At 41.2% G+C, this 20,621-nt stretch overlaps 1 protein-coding gene across 1 annotated transcript; it reads right to left on the reverse strand.

The window, feature by feature from the left end:
• Positions 1–302: 302 nt before the first annotated feature.
• Positions 303–19,975, reverse strand: LOC103294844 (carboxy-terminal domain RNA polymerase II polypeptide A small phosphatase 1-like). The gene is given in 4 exon segments (XM_054726619.1): positions 303–502; positions 505–525; positions 528–1,139; positions 19,924–19,975. Coding segments are annotated over 4 exon segments (885 nt in total).
• Between the last annotated feature and the right edge of the window lie 646 nt (positions 19,976–20,621).

Raw genomic sequence — 20,621 nt, forward strand, 5'->3', positions numbered from 1 at the left:
GGCCCAACTTGGCAGCAGAGCAACAAGGCAGCATAGACAGAGAAAGGGGGAGCAGCATGCAGGGCTCCGTAGGTCCCCCAAGAAGAGCAAGGAGGTTCTAAGGCACTGACCCAGGGACCCAGGGTCTCATTGCCCACTGTGCAGCCTGTTGCCCCCTTCTCAGCCGGGCCAGGCTGGTGGGGGAGACGCCCACTTCCCCATGGCACTGAGGGGGCCCAGGCTGCTGGGTTTTCCTAAGGAAGAGTCCATATGTGAAAGGTGTAGGTGTGGTCAGGGGCAGGGCCTGGCCCCGGGGCACCTCACTAGCTGCCAGGCCGTGGCTGCCTGAGCACTGAGTACATGTCATGCACTTGGCTGAGCTGCTCGAAGATGGGCAGAAGGGCATGGAGCTCTCTGTCACTCATGTTGTCAAACCACGAGTTCACCGGTATGGCATTGTCTGGATGGGAGACGTAGGAGGCAGGCGAGTTGTCCAAGATAAACCCCCGCCGCAAGTCTCGCACAGCCTACTCAGGTCCTTGACTAGTTCCCCCAGTGGAAGACACACGACTCATGAAACAGCCATGCTCGGAAGGCTCCCCACTTGTCCAGCAGGTCAGCTACTGGGTCTGCATCCTTGGCCAGACTGAAAGTGAGCAGCAGGCAGTCGAAGAGTGTGCCCATTGGCTGCAGGAATGCGTCCACATGGGGCTGCTTCAGCACACAGGCCTGGTGGCCAACCCCATCCATCTGCACCGGGATGATGAAGTCAGCGCTGTTCACTGGCTGGAAGGAACTGTGCACCAGGGTCTCATCCAGGTCGATGGCCACGCAGATCTTGTCTGAGTCTTGGGCCTTGGCCTCGTGGAGCAGATACTGGACTGGGGTCTGCTGGCCACCATGCACCTTGGGAATAGCTCCGTTTTCCTCCACAAGCAAGGGTGCCCCACTGTGGGTGGGCAGGGCCTCCCCATCATCCCAGCAGATGCAGCAGAAAAGTGAGTAGAAGATGCCCCGCTTTGGGGCTTCTAAGAAGCGATGACTTCTGGTCACCTTTGTCCCACAGCGGCCCCGCGCCTTCTCGTTGTTGATCTGAGTAATGATGGCTGAGCTGTTTATTGGGGCTGGCGCTCTGGCCCCGATGCCGGCTCCAGTCGCCACTAGGGCAGAAATCAGGGCATGGGGAGGAGGGAAGGGAGCAGAGGAGGGAGGGATCCCTGCCAGCTTCGAAGGGGCGGGGAGCCAGGTTCTTAGGGGGAGGGGAGGGAGGGTGCCGGGGTTCTTGTCCCAGCATTACAAAGGGTTCTGCAATCTGGAGAAAGAAGCTGATGCATAGATGATTAAAGAGTCCAAGGACGAAAGATAATTTTGAAAGGCATTGGGGGTCAGAGGAGCTTCAGCTAAAGGAATTGAAGCTGTAGGCTATTCCTAAAACTGACAATGCTTCTGTAAACCCCTTGTCTAAGGACCCCGTGCTATTTATTAACACAATTTGTCCTAAGGCAAGGTAGAGATAATGCCCTTCAAAGGGTAGGGGTTTACAGAAGCATTGTCAGTTTTAGGAATAGCCTACAGCTGTTCAGGTGTTTGGTCAACAGGAGGTAATAACATGCAGATTAAGATGCTCTGAGCTGTCTGGCAGTAGACAATCCTAGTCAGGTTTGGGGAAATGCCCTTCAGCCATCCCAGATGATTCAGCCCTGCTGACACGCTGGAATTGGCTTCCGGCAGGAGGGGGTGCAGAGGAAACTTTGTTACAACATGGAGTTTTAATGTTCATGCTTTTTTAAGAGTTTTGATTACTTCATATTGAAAATGTTCAAGGTATGGTGGAGTGAAAAAGAAAGTATTATTTATTAAAACAACCTGGGTTAAAATCTCAGCTCTTCCACTTGGCAACTTTGTGACTCAGTGTTTACATCTATGTGTAGTGAGCAAAGAAATACTGACCACATACCAGGCTGTTATGAGACACACACACACACACACACACACACACACACACACACACACACACTTCTCAAAACAGTTCCTGCTACAAAAAGAACACCTGATACATTCAATTCTTCTCTTTCTCTTATACTCTTTCATTCTCTAAAAGTGCCTCTAAAGTACCATGTTCTTGCTGTGGTTTTAGTGTCTCTTAGTTCAAAATCATTCTGCATTTCAAATTAATTAATGGTAGGTGATAACTTTTAACACCTATTGCCTTTACTTTAGATCTTAGTCTTAGAATAAAGCTATTACATTAATTTACTCATCAAAAGCATTTGTTTTCTAACATGAAAAAGGTATACTGGAAAATACGGCTATAGAACTTGGTACAGAACATAGTATTATCCTCTATAATAAAAGGATAATATGCAAATCAACCAAACAGTGGAACTACTGGTCGCTATGACGCACACTGATCACCAGGGGGCAGACGCTCAATGCAGGAGCTGCCCCCTGGTGGTCAGTGCACTCCCACAGCGGGGGGGGGGGGGGGGCACTGCTCAGCCAGAAGCAGGGCTCACGGCTGGCGAGCACAGCAGTGGTAGTGGCAGCCTCTCCCGCCTCCATGGCAGTGCTAAGGATGTCCCTGGAGGAGTGGGCTTAAGCCATCAGTCGGACATCCCCTGAGGACTCCCAGACTGCGAGAGGGTGCAGGCTGGGCTCAGGGATCCCCCCTGTCCAAGTGCACAAATTTCGTGCACAGGGCCACTAGTCCTTTTATAAATAACCAAAGCTATAGGAAATGGGAAAGGAGAAAGGAAAAGTTGGGGAGAAAGAAAATTAAATGGAAGTATATTATAAAATATAGTAAGACATATACATCTTAAGAATCATGAGAGAAAAATAAATACATTGTTGGATAGTTATATATGTGCTTAATGAACAGAGTAGACAATTAAGCCAATAAAGTTTTGTTTTAGTGTTTTAATGCTTCATAGAGAAACTGAAATTGGACTTGCCTGAAAGAAAAGTAAGATTTAAATGGGTGAAAAGGAGACAGAAGGTCATTCCAGAATAGGAATAAAGTAAGGAGATAAGAATTTCAAAGCTACTTGTAATGTGGTTTTTTATTATTTTTCATGCATTTTCTTTAATATGAAATGATTCTCTAAACTAATGTAATATGTCAAGTGAGCTGTGTCCTTAATGGATCAACACCAATGTCAGCTGAATTCCCTGAAGATGGATAAAGCAGAAAATACTCAAGCAATATGATTTGCACAAAGTGTCCTCTTGATTTTATCTTTTAAAAAGTCATTTAAAAGTTCTTGTAATGAGTAAAAGAAATAGTTCATCTTTGGAAAATATACAAATTCTACCAACATTACATTATAATTTTACTATTAACCAGAGCAAAATATGTGGAACTTGCTTCTGCTGGCAAATTCTAAAGATAAGTTTCCTTATCTTTCTATTCAAAGGTACTGTTATTCAGAAATGGCTCTTGACCTGAAAGTTTGCTATGCTAGTTCACATAAACTGATCACTTTCTGGTGTCTGTTTTGGTAGGTACTCTAATTTTAGGAAAATTTCTATAGTTTTTCAGATGCCAGTCCTTAATTTTCGATCATTTCAACACAGTTCTTTGTACAATGTCTGAGTTCATCTAACACATTAATTTTTTTTTGTTATGTCCTATTTTGACCCTATCAGTGCAGTGCAGATTTATAGAAAGCAGAACCTACTGGATGTATTACTCTCCTGTGACAATGGGTGATGCCTGAGACGCTGGATATGCCATTTTTAGAGCTGTTTTATGTGAAGGGCGAGATACTCTGAAAATAATGTCTCCCAAGAAACCCTCATCCTGAAAAGTTCTGCTGCATAATTCAGAGTGGCTACAAATGTCTGCGATGAAACTCTGGGAGCATGGGGAAGTCTCTCTCCCTTTGACACAGCTTAACTTAGTAGTTGAACCTTCACTTTGTAACATAGTTTTTCCCGTTCATTGTAGATGATGGCAGAGAAAACAATACGTCTCTAAAATAGTTAATATAGTGTTCATTCATTTACAGAAGTATAGCACCCTGGGAAAGATAGTAAATTTCATTTTAGGAAATTTCATTTTAGGAGTTAAGAAAACTGTTAAATTGTATTTAACTCATTACTACTTAAATGTATTTGACCACATATTTTTTTTCCTTTTCTACATCACATATTAATATGCCGAATTCATGTTTGATAGAATACATCTAAGTTTTGTGAAGACTATCTATACTAATAAAAGGGTAATATGCTAATTAGACCGGACATCTTCCGGACGTCCTTCCGGACAAAGCCACGGTGGTAGGGGCCAAGGCAGAGACAGTAAGGGGCTATCAGGCCGTCAGGGGGGCAGTTAGGGGACAACCAGGCTGTCTAGAGGGCAGTTATGGGGCAATCAGGCAGGCAAGTGGTTAGGAGCCAGCAATCCCGGATTGTGAGAGAGATGTCTGACTGCCGGTTTATGCCCAATATCACAGGGCCTAAACCGGCAGTCGGACATCCCCCAAGGGGTCCCAGATTGGAGAGGGTGCAGGCCCGGCTGAGGGACCCGCCCCTTGCACAAATTTCATGCACCAGGCCTCTAGTCTTAGATAAAGCACAACAGGTACATTTATGGTAACCCTTTTCAGGGCTTTTTATTTGTTACCTTGAGTCAGGCATCCTCAAGTTGGGATCTAGTATATGGACCATGTCCCAAGTTTCTTTATGTAAGAACCACTTTTCTATAATTTTCACAATTTATTAACCATTTTCTTACCCAGAGAAGGTCATATAATGTATATGTCATGAAACACAGAGAAATGTGATTGCATTACTATTCTTCTTACTATTAATACATGTATCTTTTTTATTGAGGTATAATTTGCATACAGCATTCTGCATATGTCATACATGTAAAGCCCACCTCTGTAACCATCATCTAGCTCAAGAGACAGAATATTATACTTACCTGGTAAGAAAAGGAGAAGACAGATTTCCTCAGACCTTTCAGAACCGCATTATTTTCTCAAAAAGAATAGTAAGCAGAGGTCAGGAGAAAATTCTATAGAAACACGGCCAAGTTGCACTTAGTGGACTTATTCTAGGGAACAGACACTGGAGTAGAGGTTTGGTTTATTAATTGCACCAATAGGCAGACTGCAGATCCCTTCCCTTCCCCAAAGCTTTAAATCTAAGAAATTGACCAGCAAAACTGTGGAATGAAATTCATTCAAACTGTCTTTCAGCAAGTGTTCATGCACTAAGGTTACTTCCCTCTGATTCCTGATTTTTTGTACACCGGGAGTGGGGTTGGAGACGTAGTGAAAAATATGAATAGATTTGTCCATAGAAGTGTTCATTGTTCAGGAGGACGAAGAATGATGACTGGCAGTTGTAGGCAGTGTTTCTGAGCAGTAATGGAAGTGGCAGATGAGGACAATTCTTTGTTTGGAGCAACATATGCATAATTTGAAAACACAGCTCCATAGTTTCTTGTGCTAGCTGTAATTCCCTTTCTGTCTGGTTGTGTGGCCATTTAAAATTGATTTGGGAAAAGCTAATAAGGTACAACCAGTTGTCAGTATCTTAACTCACTACTTATAATAGCTATAAAAATTCATGCCTATTATGTTCCCACCATTATGCTTAGGTTTCAAATGACATAATCCCTAAATCTTACCTCAACACTATGAAGGTATTAGTCCTATTTAATTAATGAAAACCAATAGAGAGACTAAGTACCTTGCCTTACGTTGTACCAATACTAAATTGAGAAAACAAGTTTTAACTCTAGGCACATCTGGTTTAAAAATCAAGGTCTTTGCAATTTAACATGCACCCTATGCTTTCTTTGGGTTTTGTGTCCCTTAAAGCAACACTGTGAATTAGGAAATGTTTTCATTTCACAGAGATGCAATCACTGAGGCCTGGCCTTTGAACCCAGGTCAGAAGACCTGGATGTAATACATTTTGACTAACCCAACAGCATGTATATGTATATATATATTTTTCTTTTTAAATTCAGCTTTATAAAACCTTTTTTTTTTTTTTTTTTTTTACTAAGAAGTTCAAAAACATACTATAGCAAAGAAAGGGAAACATGTTGCTGACTTTTAAAAGAAAATGAAAATTCATAGTTTAAATGGTGAGAGGACTCTAACATGTTTCTGGCTTGTTTTTATCCTCATCCAAGGATATGTTTCTATTGATTTGAGAGAGAGAGGATGGGAGAATGTGTGTGTGTGTGTGTGTGTGTGTGTGTGTGTGTATGTGTGTGTGTAGAGAGAGAGAGAGAGAGAGAGAGAGAGAGAGAGAGAGAGAGAGAGAGAGGTGAATCCATGTGAAAGAGAAATATGGGTCAGTTGCCTCCAGTTTCTGTTCACATCATAACAGATCGAACCTGCAACCTTTTCAGTGTACTGGAACCAGTGTACTCCAACCACCTAGGCCACCTGGCCAGTCAGTTTCTGCTTTTTGAGGAACAAATTAAGAAATGGCTTCCGCCCTAGCTGGTTTGACTCAGTGGATAGAGTGTCAGCCTGTGGACTGAAGGATCCTGGGTTCAATTCTGGTCAAGGTCACATGCTCAGGTTGGGGGCTTGATCCCCAGTGGGGGATGTACAGGGGACAGCTGATCAGTGATTCTCATCATTGATCTTTCTATCTCTCTCTTCCTCTCCTTTCCTCTCTGAAATAAAAAAAAAAAATTAAATAAATAAAGAAAAAAGAAATGGCTTCTTAGAAAAGGAGACAGAAGTTTAGAGCTGGGTTTCCATCATTCAACTCTACTTATATAACTGACAACATTAATATTTTTAGCTTACAGTTAATATGTGATGTTCATTTTTTAGTATTAATATATATTGAGATTAAGATAAACTATGAGTCATTAAAATAAATATACACAAAAATTAAACAGAAAATTATAGCAGTTAGCCTTAGATACACAAATATAGATATATTTACATAAACTTAAAAGAGTGTTTAGTGCAGTGAGAGAGGGAAACATTATAAAATATGTCACTTTTGGTTTAACTGTTTTACCTTTAATTTTCTCACACTTCTCTGGGAAATTTGTCTTTTATTTTCTTAATTGATTTTATACTTGGTAAAGTTAACATGCCATAAAAGACGCAAAAAGCCAAAACCATTACTGATTCTGGACATTACAAATTAATGCATAATTGACATATACATATACAATAAAAATGATATTTCTGTAAGATTATTATTACAGCATTTATTTGGAGACTCTAAAAAGGGAAGTAAAAGCATGGTATATATTACAGTTCTATTGACAAAATTGTTTTATGTTTATCAGTGTCTTTAGAGGATTCATGCCTTAATGAGGTCTATCCTATATAATAAAAGCCTAATATGCTAAGTGTCCGGTTGTCCCGCTCACTATGATTGCACTGACCACCAGGGGGTAGACGCTCCAACCGGTAGGTTAGCTTGCTGCTGGGGTATGGTTGATTGGGACTGAGCGAGATGGGCCGGACATGCCCTGGAGTCCTCCCGCGGTCCCTTCCTGGCTGGCCAACCTCCCTCTTCCCTCCCTGGCCCCGATTGTGCTCTGGTGGTGGGGTCCCTCGGCCTGGCCTGCACCCTCTCGCAATCCAGGACCCCTTGGGGGATGTCAGAGAGCTGGTTTCAGCCCAATCCTGCAGGCCAGGCTGAGGGACCCCACTGGTGCATGAATTCGTGTACCAGGCCTCTAGCTTATATATAAGAAATTGTATCCATTCTAAAGTGTACAATTTAATTAATTGTGATAGATTTATAGACTAAAACCAATGCCCAAATCAAGATACACATTTCAATCACCTCCAAAAATTTTCTAAATCCCCTTTAGAGGTCTTTTTTCCCTCTGTACCTGCTCCAGGCACATGGATTCAAATGGCATGAACTATTTTATAATAGATTTTCTCTCAGCACAGTGACTTAGAGATACATATATATTAATGTATATATCAGCAGTTTATTCATTTTGATTGTTGGGCAGCATACAGTTGTAAAGAGATATCACATTTTGTTTATTCATGTATCCACTGATGGACTATGGAGTTATTTGAAGGTTTTGGTTATGTTGTATAAAAATTCTATGCATATTTGCATGTAAGTCCTTTGTGTGGATATATACTATCAGTTATCTCCAGTATATAACTATAATAGAATAACTGGATTATTTTATAGATGTATGTTCAGATTTTTAAGAAACAGTTTTCCAAAATGGTTGTACCATTTTACATTCCCCCCAAGAGTGCATGAGAAGCCCAGCTGCTCCATATCTTCAAAAACACATGAAATTCTCAGCCTTTACTGTTTGCTCTTTTAATGGGTGTACAATGTTAACTTAATTGTAATTTTCCTGATAATTAATAATGTTGACATATCTTCATGTGTTTATCTGCCATGTATACATATATATTTATTGGTGGGGTCTGTTTTAGAAGATTATTTTGTACTATTTGAAGAGGAACTCTTTTTTAAGTAGAACCATTTAATCCTTTTCTCTAGAAGGAAGATAGATCTCTAATGGATAGACTCCAAAACTTACGTTACTCTTCAAAAATATTACCTGAGAAATTAGACACTTATCATAGACATGATTTCCAAAAAGTAAGCAACCAAAATACAAAGATTTACATCAATGAATCAAAAGAGCAGAATTAGATAAAATCTTAAAAACGCCTAAGGCAGCACTGTTTTGTTTTGTCTTCCCCAACTGGATATATAGCTTGTAGAGTTCTGAACTGGGTTTTGTTTTGGTGGTTGCCTGTACCCCTTCCAGATGGCACACTATAAATTGTCTATCTTTGAGACAGGCAAAGAGAGAGGCAGACTGACTGAACACATGGCGCTCAAGAATCTAATTTCTCACCACCGATAACACATACAAACAAAATTTCCTCCTCAGTTAAAGTTGCTACCCATGAATTCCTTTCAACCAACAATTTAAATTATATCATATGCACATTTAGTCTTAAAAAATAATCAACAAGACTATTTCTTTTAACTACAAATTATTTTCTATGTCTGTGAATACATTATTTTATTCTTGCAAAATCAAAATTCTCATAGGATATATGTTCAGAATTTTGATCCAGAAGCTACACTTAAAATTTTCATTTACTTTGAAAATCAAATATGGATAAGTTATAAGTCAAATTCCTTAATGCTCTGACTTTTCTTTATTTTGTCACTAATAAACTGATGAACAAAATAGATCCAGAGACATAAAAGCATGAAACAGACAGACGAATCTCAGAGGGAAAGGGGGAGAGGGAGGCAGGTATAGATTAACCAAAGAACATATATGCATATATGAATAACCCATGGACATAGACAATAGTGCAGTGAAGGCCTGGGAGGGGTTAATGGGGGGAAAAAGAAGCCATCTGTAATACTTTCAACAGTAAAGATAAAAGAATTTTAAAGAAAGAAATGTTGTATATTAGACTTTAATATGTTTATATCTTTAACAATGAAGGTCTACTTGTTGGATGATAATGACAATTGGGTGTTTTAGACAATTTATTGTGAATTAGATATGCTTAGACTACCAGAAAGATATCTAAAATCACTTAGAACAGTGGCTGACCAAGAATTTCATGGTTGAGCAGCATGCAATAAAATAAAATTAGTTTCCATTTGAAATATTATAACTATGAAAAGTTACCATGTGTTTCTATTCTTTCATTTACCTCATTTACTAAAATAGATATAATTATTAATTCATGTCAACATTAATTTTTTGAGATTCAGTGCTTGGATAAAATTTTAACTTCAGATAATTATGAGTCATTTAGATAATAAAGCCAGATTTCTACTCAATATTTCATTTAATGAGAGAAAACCCATTTCAAACGTGGTAATAAAATATACTTCAATGACTGTTCTTCAAAATTATAGAAGTAATTTGTAACATCTTATGCATTCTTTGGAAAAGTTGGGTAGTATTAAACCTTGAGTTTTTATGTATAGTAAATGTACTAGTTATTAAATTTACTGCTTAATCTTTGTTAATGACACATAGCATCATGAGTATGACTTATCAAAAAATATAGTTACATTTTCCAATTCATATTTATATTGCATAGTAATGAAATAAATATTGTTGTATATTAGACTTATGTTTAATTTCTCTTCTGACCATAGTTTGAAAGGATGTTTTATTAGAGAACATAATGAAGCCTTCTGTCTTGATATTTTTGAGGTAATTATTATTTCAGACATGAACAATTATCATTCTATTTCATCACTCTGTGTTACAATTATAGATTTAATTTATTTTTAATACTTTCTGAGAAAAATATCTAAAATAATTCCAAAAAATAATTTTTCTCTTATGTTATACCAAGAATAATTTATTAAAAAGACTTCTAATACCTAGAAATGATTTTAATTTTACAAAGGATTTTGATCTTCAGCAAATCTTATTAGAACACTGACAGCCAGACAAAGAGAAGAGACAAATATCTATATTATAAAAACCCAGTGGCCCTAATGCTGTAACAGCCAAAGACCGGTCACCAGGAGGCTGCGTGTGCGGCGCATGTGGGTGGGCAGGGACTTGACTCTAGGTCTCACAGCACAGCGGGACTCGGGGGAGTCCCACAGTACGGTGGGGTCTGGAGTCCCAGGTCTCGCGCGATTTCCCATGGGTCTGGGTCTCACGCGATTTCGTGCGCTAGGTCACTAGTTATTAGATAAACACAGACTGTATTTCAATATTCTCAATTAATTAAGCAAGAAGGCCATTAGACTGAACTGGCTCTATTGTCCCGGTGACCTATGTAAAGAAACAAAAATCTAGCTTGTAAATGCCTCACAGTTATGAAATAAGAATGCAAAGGACAAGCAGTCACAAACAGCCAACAGGCTTGAAGCTGTAGCCAGTCAATAATTTCTTACTCTGTTTTCACACTTTCTCTATGTAAGTCTTTCCCTGGTTCCTCTCGGGGGTACACTTCTGGTTTGGAGCTGCCTAACTGAATAGATATTTGCTCAAATAAACTCTTCAAAAATTAAATATTTCTCAACTTATCTTTTCACAAGTTAAATGTTTTACAATTTAAGCTAAGTTCATAAATTGGGGAGGGCTATGTTTTCACAGCTATCTACATCTTTACTAATCAAAATTATTTTCTCATAATATTTTCTTTATTACTTTTTAATGAATCTTCAGTTTAAAGGTTTAGGTTTTCATATATACCCATTGCATTGTAGCATAGATTGTGCTTTGATGCACATATGTATTTTCCTTCCAACCATGGCTTTAAAAAAATTGAAAGTGTATTTCCTTATGCTAGAATAGTATTCACCTGAATGATAGTTTTGCAATCTGATTTGCTTTTGGGTTTGCTGTTCCCCGCATTCACTAGTCTAATAAGAAATGCAGGGATGGCACCAGAGAGAAACGCCTGGCCACAGGCCAGGACACCACCTTTGCCAACCAGCTGTGTAGAAGGAAAGGCAAGTTCACCTTTCAGATATTGGGGATATGCCTGGGAACTGCCAGAATCAGCTGAATGGTAACATTTCAAATGCGTTGGAGAAAAATAAACCATCAAGATAAACAAGACATCGTTAAGGCACTTGGTGAGCATTTCTTGAGTATGAAGATTTTGAGCTGTGATTACTATGTTTTTACATTTGCCTAGAGGACATAAATGAATTCTGTAATAGAAGAGTATTACTTTACTCATCAGCTGGTTTCCTGGGGGAAAATAATATTATTTCAAAGGAAAAATATTTTGTCAAATATATTTATTTCCCAGCAACCCAGTACAGTTTTCAACATTTAAATTCACACATTGTTACTTTATTCTAACATCTTGAGGCTAGTGTTTGAATAAAGGTGTTGATAAAACAGTCTTTCCCTTACATTCTTCTGAATAATAAACCTTCAGTTGGAAAACACCTTTCCCCTAAGCCTAGTATGCTATAACAAGCAAATGTTTGGAGACTAATCAAAATTGAGCATGCTAACTAACTTAGATTTTTAAAAATATACTAGTTTGTTGTTTTTTATTGTTAGTAAATTAACAATGACCATAGTACATCAGAAATAGTGAATAAACATACTGTAAAACTCTGTTATCCTATATAATAAAGAGGTAATATGCAAATTGACCCTCGCACCTTCACAAAATGGCTGCCTACAACCTGGCCAGCAGGGGAGTTAGTGAGGGACAACCAAATAACTGAACAACAGGCTGCGTGGGGTGACCAGGTCGGTAGGGGGGACAGTTTGGGGCGACCAGGTCAGCAGGGGGGGGGCAGTTAGGGGCGACTAGGCCGGGATGCGGGGTGCCATTGGGGGTGACAAGGCCAGCAGGAGGGTCAGTTGGGGTGATTAGGCTGGCAGCGGGGGCAGTGAGAGGCGATTAGGCTGGCGGGGGAGGCAGTTGGGGGCAATCAGGCTGGCACTCAGAGGCAGTGGGGGGCGATCCGGCCAGTGGGGGGGGGGCAGTTAGGGTTGACCAGACAGGCAGGCAGGTGAGCGATTAGGAGCCAGTGGTCCAGGCTTGTGAGAGGGATGCCCGACTGCCTTCGGACATCCCCTCAGGGGTCCCGGATTGGAGAGGGTGCAAGCTGGGCTGAGGGGATCCCCCTCCCATGCACAAATTTCATGCACCAGGCCTCTAGTCCATTTTTTTAAAAATTGCAAAATTGTGCATTGTAATGGAATATGTTGTATCAGTATCCCAGAGACAAAAAAAAAAACAACTGTGGGGAGTTATATTCAAAAACCCACTAGGGAGCAGTATGGAACCAGTTCTTGTCTTGCAACTTTAAAATTGGCATTTGAATTTAAACTGAAAAAAAATCTTTAAACACATGAAACTTGTATAATAATTACAAATAAATAAAGAAAACTCTTTTATGAAGAATATTAACAGTGGCAGAATATATAGCAATTGGACAGAATATTCCCTTACTAATTCTTTTCTCAAGAACAAGTATATAAGTGAAGTTTTAACCAACACAAATAAGTATGTATTAAGATACATTTGAAAGGCTTTGAACTTTACATTGATTATTTAGATAGATTGTTTGGCATTTCTCTTAAGGAATAATATAAGCTTATAAAAAATAAATTTCCCACTGTTTTCAGCTTTAGGTATCTTTAAAATTTTCAGCATGTCATGAAACATAGAAATTTTGTCTTAAAAATAATTTTGCTGGTACACTTTTTCATATTAATATTTATTTTGGTCAAAATAATGTACTTTATACATCCATATAGTATAGCAGACAGTATAAAAAATAGTAATCCTTGCCTCTTTACCACCACTTCATCCCTATTCCAATGTAAAGAGAGATAAACTTTTTAATTTTTTCTCATTTTGGATTAACTTCCTCCCATATTGGTTCAATAATCTGTATTAGTAACAAGTAAGATATGTAACTAGTATTTGAAACAAAAGTCTCTTTAGTATTTGGAACAAAGAACTATAAATAAAAAGTGAAATTCATCCTTATTTTTTTAATATCAAAAGGAAACAGCAAAACTTAATACAGTTCTTTCTCATAAAAGGATTCTTCGTTGTAATAACTCTCAATACCTTTTTTTGCTTCAAATAGTTATCTAGTCAAATATTATAAAGTTACCTATAATTTTTCCAGTTTCAAACTACTTATATGTACAAAGTATATTTTTTATACTTTCTATGATTGATTCTCTCCTATATTAAGTATTAATTCTTTGTAGATTCATTAAGAATATTATTTCCAGCCCAGCAGGCATAGGCATGGCTCAGTGGTTGAGCACTGACCTATGAACCAGGAGGTCACGTTTAGATTCCTGGTCAGGGCACATGCCCGGGTTGCGAGCTTGATTCCCAGTGTGGGCTTGCCAGAGGCAGCTGATCCATGATTCTCTCTCATCATTGATGTTTCTACCTCTCTCTCCCTCTCCCTTTCTTACTGAAATATATATATATATATATATATTTAAAGAGTATTATTTCCATTTGAAATGTCACAATACAAAAAAAAGTACATACACTTTAACAGTTCATAGCTCAATTTTGAAAATGAAATGTATTTTAATAAATACTGCCTTTATAATTATTTTAAGTATGTGTACATTTTTTTGGAACACCCTATATATCCAACACCTTTTGTATTATACAACATTATTTTAAATATAGGTGGCATTTTATTTTTAAGCACATCTAGAAAGACCTATTGTTAGAAATCATCTGATCCCAATGGTGTGCAAGATTCTCCTCTATATTCCCGAATACAAGCTTATAAAAGGCTTTGCCATCTAATTGAATATATGGGCTATACATTTAAAGGAAATATAATAATATAAAATGCATTTTGGTAGACACTATTAATAACATTATTTTTAGTAGTAGTTACTACTAAAAATAGTAATAGTATAATAGGTACTATAAAATATGTTTTAAAAATTGTATCTTAAATTGATCCTTCAAAATAGATTAGATTAGTATAAATAAACAAATGAGTATGGGGCATTTTTAGCAGTAAACCACATGAGCCAAACACAAGGGTTGGAATATAGAGTGGTTCAAGGAATAGTGAGAAAATCAAGTATGATATAGGATTTGTATAGGTGATTAGTGGGAACTACCCTTTGATAGAATGTTAAGACTTGTAAATTTAATGAATTCTATCCTTCAATGATTTTTTAAGGCTTTGCAAGCAGAGAAATAACATGGTCATGCTCAAAACAGCTTCTCAAACTTTAATGTGACACCAATCATTTGGGGATCCTGCTGAAACACAAATCCTGATTCAGAAGTTGTCAAGTAAAGCCTGAGACATTGTCTTTCCAATAAGTTCCCAGACAATGCCAATACTGCAAATTCCCAGACCACACAATGAATAATAGCACTGTATAGACAGTTAACTACAGAACCTTTAAATAAAGAAGCTAATTTGAAATCTAATGCAGGAATCCTGATGCAAAGCAATGAAGACTAGTGACAGTGAGAAAAAAAGATTAAAGAATGTTTGCCAGATATACTGTATATCTATATATATATAAAAGCCTAAGCAACCTTTCAACCAGTAGCTATGATGCACACTGACCACCAGGGGGCAGACACTCAATGCACAGGCATGGAAACATGGAACAGACTGATGAATCTCAGAGGGAAGGGGAGGGAGGGAAGAGATTAACCAAAGATCTTATATACATACCAGAGACCCGATGCATGGATTTGTGCACTGGTGGGGTCGCTCGGCCTGGCCTGAGGGGATCGGGCCGAAAGTGGCTCTCCGACATCCCCCAAGGGGTCCTGGATTGTGAGAGGGAACAGGCCAGGCCAAGGAACCCCACCAGTGCACAAATCCGTGCACTGGGCCTTTAGTCTATAACAATAAAAGCATAATATGCTAATTAGACTGGACATCCTCTGGATGACCTTCTGGATGAAGCCAGGGCTGCAAGGGAAGCCCAGGTCCTGGGTGTCTGCTGGAGGCCAGAGGGAAGGCCGAGTCCTAGGTACCAGAGGGAAGCCAGTGCTGGCAGCCAGGGGAAGGAAGGCCTACTCTTGCATGAATTTTGTGCATCGGGCCTCTAATATCTATAATAATAAAAGCATAATATGCTAATTAGACCAGACGGCCAAACAGCAGAACGACCTCTGGACGACATTCTGGACGACCTTCTGGATGAAGCCAGGGCTATGAGGGCTGAGCCCCTTGCACGAATTTCATGCATTGGGCCTCTAATATATATATATATCTAATCTAATAATAGACAAATATGCAAATTGACCATACCTCCGACACACCCAGAAGCCACGCCCACAAGCCACGCCCACCATCCAATCAGAGCGAGTATGCAAATTAACCCAAACCAGGATGGCTACAGCCACAGAGAGCAAGGTTTCCTAGGTAACAGAGGAGGCCAAGCTTTCTGCCAGCCGTTGCCAGGCCTAAGCCTCCACTCAAGCTACAAAGTTTCAATTATAGAAGGTAAACAAATTCAAACAAATGGCGGCAGAATGGAGCTTGAGAGAGCAGGCCAGGGTTGCTGCCAGCAACAGGGGAAGCAAAGCTTTCCACACACCCTGGCCGGGCCCAACTGCTTAAGGCAACATAGTTTCAATTATAACCTCAACACAAATGGCTTCGGGCCTCGGAGGGAGCCCCAGGCTTGGCTCTGCTCCAGGCTACAAAGTTTCAATTGTAGAAGGAAAATAAATTCCAGATACCAGGGCCTCCACTTGGGTTACCAGGGGGCGTGGCCGGCCTGCAAACCACCACAGGCCCCTCAATCAGGCTGCCCCACGCCCCAAGGGAAACCCCACCTGATCTGGGATGCCCTTCAGGGAAAACCAGCTGGCCCCCACCCCTGTACCAGGCCTCTATCCTATCTAATAAAAGAATAATATGCAGATTGATCATCACTGCAACACACAATATAGCTGCCCCCATGTGGTCAAAGATCCTGCCCCCATGTGGACACAAGATGGCCACCACAAGATGGCCAGCAGGAGAGGGCAGTTGGGAGGCACCCGGTCTGCAAGGGAGGGCAGTTGTGAGGGATTAGCCCTGCAAGGGAGGGCAGTTGAGAGGGACCAGGCCTGCAAGAAAGGGCAGTTGGAGGTAATCAACCCTCCAGGAGAGGGCAGTTAGGAGTGACCAGGCCGGCAGAGGAGGGAAGTTGGGGGCAAACAGGCTGGCAGGGGAGCTGTTAGGCATCAATCAGGCTGGCAGCGGAGTGGTTAGGGGGTGATCAGGCTGGCAGGCAGAAGTGGTTAGGGCCAATCAGGAAGGCAGGCAGGCAAGCATTTGGAAGCCAGCAGTCATGGATTGTGAGAGGGATCTCATATTGGAGAGGGTACAGGCTGGGCTGAGGGAGAACTCCCCTCCGTGCACGAATTTCGTGCACCGGGCCTCTAGTATATATATATATATATATATATATATATATATATATATATATATATATAAAAGAATTAATAGGTTAGGCAATTTGTCTGGATTTGGTAAAATCACTTTTAAAAAAAAGGAATCCATTTGTTTTTCTATTTGTGGGATTAAAATGATATTAATTAGAAAGTAAATTTAAATTGCAGAGTATGATACAGCCTGGAAAAACCAACTCATATCCTTGTGGAGTTATACTCGTATTTATGGCAAAATATTGGTGGAATGTGCATACTTCCAATTCCATGAAAATAAAATGAAAATGAGTAAAATACTTTCTTACTTAGAGATGTGAAATGATTACTTAGAAAACAGCAATTTTATATTTTAAAAACAGTTAAAAGTTATTTCTATCTACTTGTAAATGTATTTGATTGTAGACAAACCCTTAATGAACATATTGAAAGAGGGCCTCTTTTAGGCCAAGCAACATGGGAGATAATTTTAAGTCATATAAGTTATTTCAAAAAGAGTCAGGTGGTCAGGAGAGGGGACTATTAAGAGAGAGCATTATAGTTCACGGGATTCTAAGAACAGGAAAGGTCATAGAAATGGGCCTTATTGTCATTACAGCTTTTGTCTTCCCTTTTCGTCCTCACTACCAGTTGGCTAGCTGTACTCTCCTATAATGTGTCTGCAATGTATTCTTTCAAAGTTTTGGTATGCACATGGACTTGAGTTTACTGTCTCTCCTGTCCATGGGTCAGCCACTTGATATTCCTTGGTTCAAATTATAGTGAGAATATTTTTGCTCAAACTCTAACCTGAAGATCATTCGTTTGATTAAAATGGCTCTTCTTCCTACAAACAACCCATTCATTAGAAATATAATATAGTACAAATGCCTGACCTATGAAAATACTCAATGAATCAAAGGAATTGTGATTATTTAAATGAAGTACTATTGACAATGAAGATGTTATTTCTTATGGGTTTAAATTCCTGATAGGGAGTTGGAATTTGATTGATTACCTTTTAAATAAAATCTCATTTGACTGATGTCCTCTACTACGATTTTGATTTTTTAAACTTATTTTATTATTTTTATTAAAAAATAGCTTTAATATATTCCAACAGTCACAATAACAACTATACTACAAAAATACTACTCATTAATATAACTACACTAGCTTTCCCGTTGCAGGAAAAAATCCTGCAATAGGATTTCCTGCTTCACTCTACCCCGCCTCTGTTCCTCCCTTGTCCCCTGCCAGCCTTCTCCTCCAGCCCGCCCGAGTTTCCCTTCTCCCCCGGCCCCGCCTCCACCCCGCCCTTGCCGCCCGCCTCGCCTTCTCCTCCAGCCCGCCCGCGTTTCTCTTCGCTCCCGGCCCCGCCTCCGCCCCGCCCTTGTCACCCGCCTCACCTTCTCCTCCAGCCCGCCCGCGTTTCCCTTCACCCCCGGCCCCGCCTCCGCCCCGCCCTTGCCGCCCGCCCCGCCTTCTCCTCCAGCCCACCCGCGTTTCCCTTCGGCCCCGGCCCCGCCTCCGCCCCGCCCTTGTCACCCGGCTCACCTTCTCCTCCAGCCCGCCCGCGTTTCCCTTCGGCCCCGCCTCCGCCCCGCCTCCGCCCCGCCCTTCTCCCCCGCCCCGCCTTCTCCTCCAGCCCGCCTGCGTTTCCCTTCACCCCCGGCCCCGCCTCCGCCCCGCCCTTCTCCTCCCCGCCCCCCTGCTTGCTTGCTTCTTCGAAGCTTTACTCCCTTCTGCAGCTCTTGGCTTCTTTGGACGCTGTCTTGATATGCAAATTAGCCGCCATCTTTGTTGGGGTAATTTGCATACTCATCCTGATTGGTTGGTGGGCGTGGCTTGGCTTGTGGGCGTGGTTTAGGTGTAGCGAAGGTGCGGTCAATTTGCATATTTGTCTATTATTAGATTAGATTATACTATAGATTTTAGGGATACTGTTAACTAACTTATGTAGGACCTAAGTAAAAATTCTACTATGATTTTAAATATTTTTAGAATTTGAACATTGTAGTCAGCCCTGAGATATTAAAGACTTGTGGTAAGTTATGACATTTTAAGTATCACCTACTCTTCTTTGTTTTTTCATGTTTCCAATGCCTTTTCAAGCATGTTATATCATTTCAAAGTTCTGTAACAAACTACCAAGGAAAACCCATAGATTTCCATAGCAAATGTAACAAGTATTTCAAAGGAAAGTTATCAAGGCAAAAATAGCAGTAACTCAAAATAATTTTTCTGCAATCTGAGATACATTATTTAAATTACATTCTCATCATTTTCAGAAAAGTTGGCATACTACCTGGGAATAAACTAGGTAAACAGAGCCGTGGAAAATGGATGCAATACTATCAACAATTCATGGCAAATGATATCTCATTTCACGCTCACAATTTAATCAATGTTATTCATCATGCACTGATGTTTAAGACAGAATATCTATCATTTTAACCACAGAAACCACTTTAAGATGTTGTTAGGTGTTAAAAGTTTCCTACAAGATTGATAATTGTTTACCTCTGAATACTGAAGCATAGCTGGCCAAGTGAGTGTACCTAATTATCTATCTATATATATATAAAAGCCCAGCGACCGAATGGTAGAATGACCAGAAGGACCGGAGCAACGATTGCTATGATGCACACTGCAGTGGCCAACCGGCCCTATCAGGGCCTGATTGACTCCCTAAACTCCTGAGGCCCCTCCTCCTGGCCAGCCCAACCCAGATCAGCCCTCCCCACCCTTCTACCCTGCTCCGAGGTGTCCAAGAGCTGCCCTGAGGCCTGGAGCCCCAGGGGCTCAGGACTCAGTTCCTGGCTGTGCTCCTCCAGACCTCCAGAACACCAAATTACAAAATGTGGCTGCCACAAAGGAGGCCTGGCTGGGAAGTGGGAGGAACACACAGCAAAGAGGGCAAGAACTGAGGAAAAGCCTACCTGGAAGAACCCTCACTAGGGGCAGCCATGCCCCCCACCCCCAACTCCAGCCCAGCCCCAGAGGCTGCCTGACAGACGCTACTGTGAGGCGCATGCGGAGAGGTCTCCCTGGGCACAGGAGGGGGGCGCACTGCGACCCCTGCATGCCATGGCTGCTCCTCACTAACCTGTGCCTGCTGCCACGCAACGGCCCACCCATGCCACAGCCACCATGCTCATGCTGCCACTGCAGCCACCAAAGCCTCCTCCTGCACTGCGCCCCTGGCCAGCCTCGGGCACCCCATTCTTCCCCCACCCTGCCTCTGCCTGTTTACAATGATTGGGATGAACAGGACAGGCTGGCCCAGCATGCAAGCACATTCCCTTCTCCCGCTGTAGCCAGCTTCCCGGGTCCTCCACTCTGCACTGATAGATAAGGCTGACCTGGGCAAATGCCCGGTGCCCTCGTGTGGGGTACGCCAGGAGGTGTAGTTCTCAGAAACCCAGAGCCCAGTCTACAGGAGGGCCCTTTGTGGAGGAAGCACACTACAACTCCCAGGACGCACCGCACCTCCTGTGGCCCTGAAGCTCATGGAAGGGACTGAGGGAGCGCGTGAAAAGAAGAGATGGAGGAAGCGTGTGAAAGAATGTGCTGCGCTGGTGCTCTGGAGATGCCTGCGCAGTTCGTGGTCTTGGGGGCCTGGGTGGGCCTCACACCAATTACCTGTGACCCCTTCCCCTTGCTGGCCTGGCCCGATGGTCCCCATTGGGGCGAGCCGGTGGACCCCACCCGTGCACGCATTTGTGCACTGGGCCTCTAGTATGTAATATATATTTGTTGAATGATGAGAAATAAAAATGGACAACTTTGCTTAAAACAAGTTGA

Source organism: Eptesicus fuscus, chromosome 14, assembly GCF_027574615.1.
Source record: "Eptesicus fuscus isolate TK198812 chromosome 14, DD_ASM_mEF_20220401, whole genome shotgun sequence".
Lineage (NCBI taxonomy): Eukaryota > Metazoa > Chordata > Mammalia > Chiroptera > Vespertilionidae > Eptesicus > Eptesicus fuscus.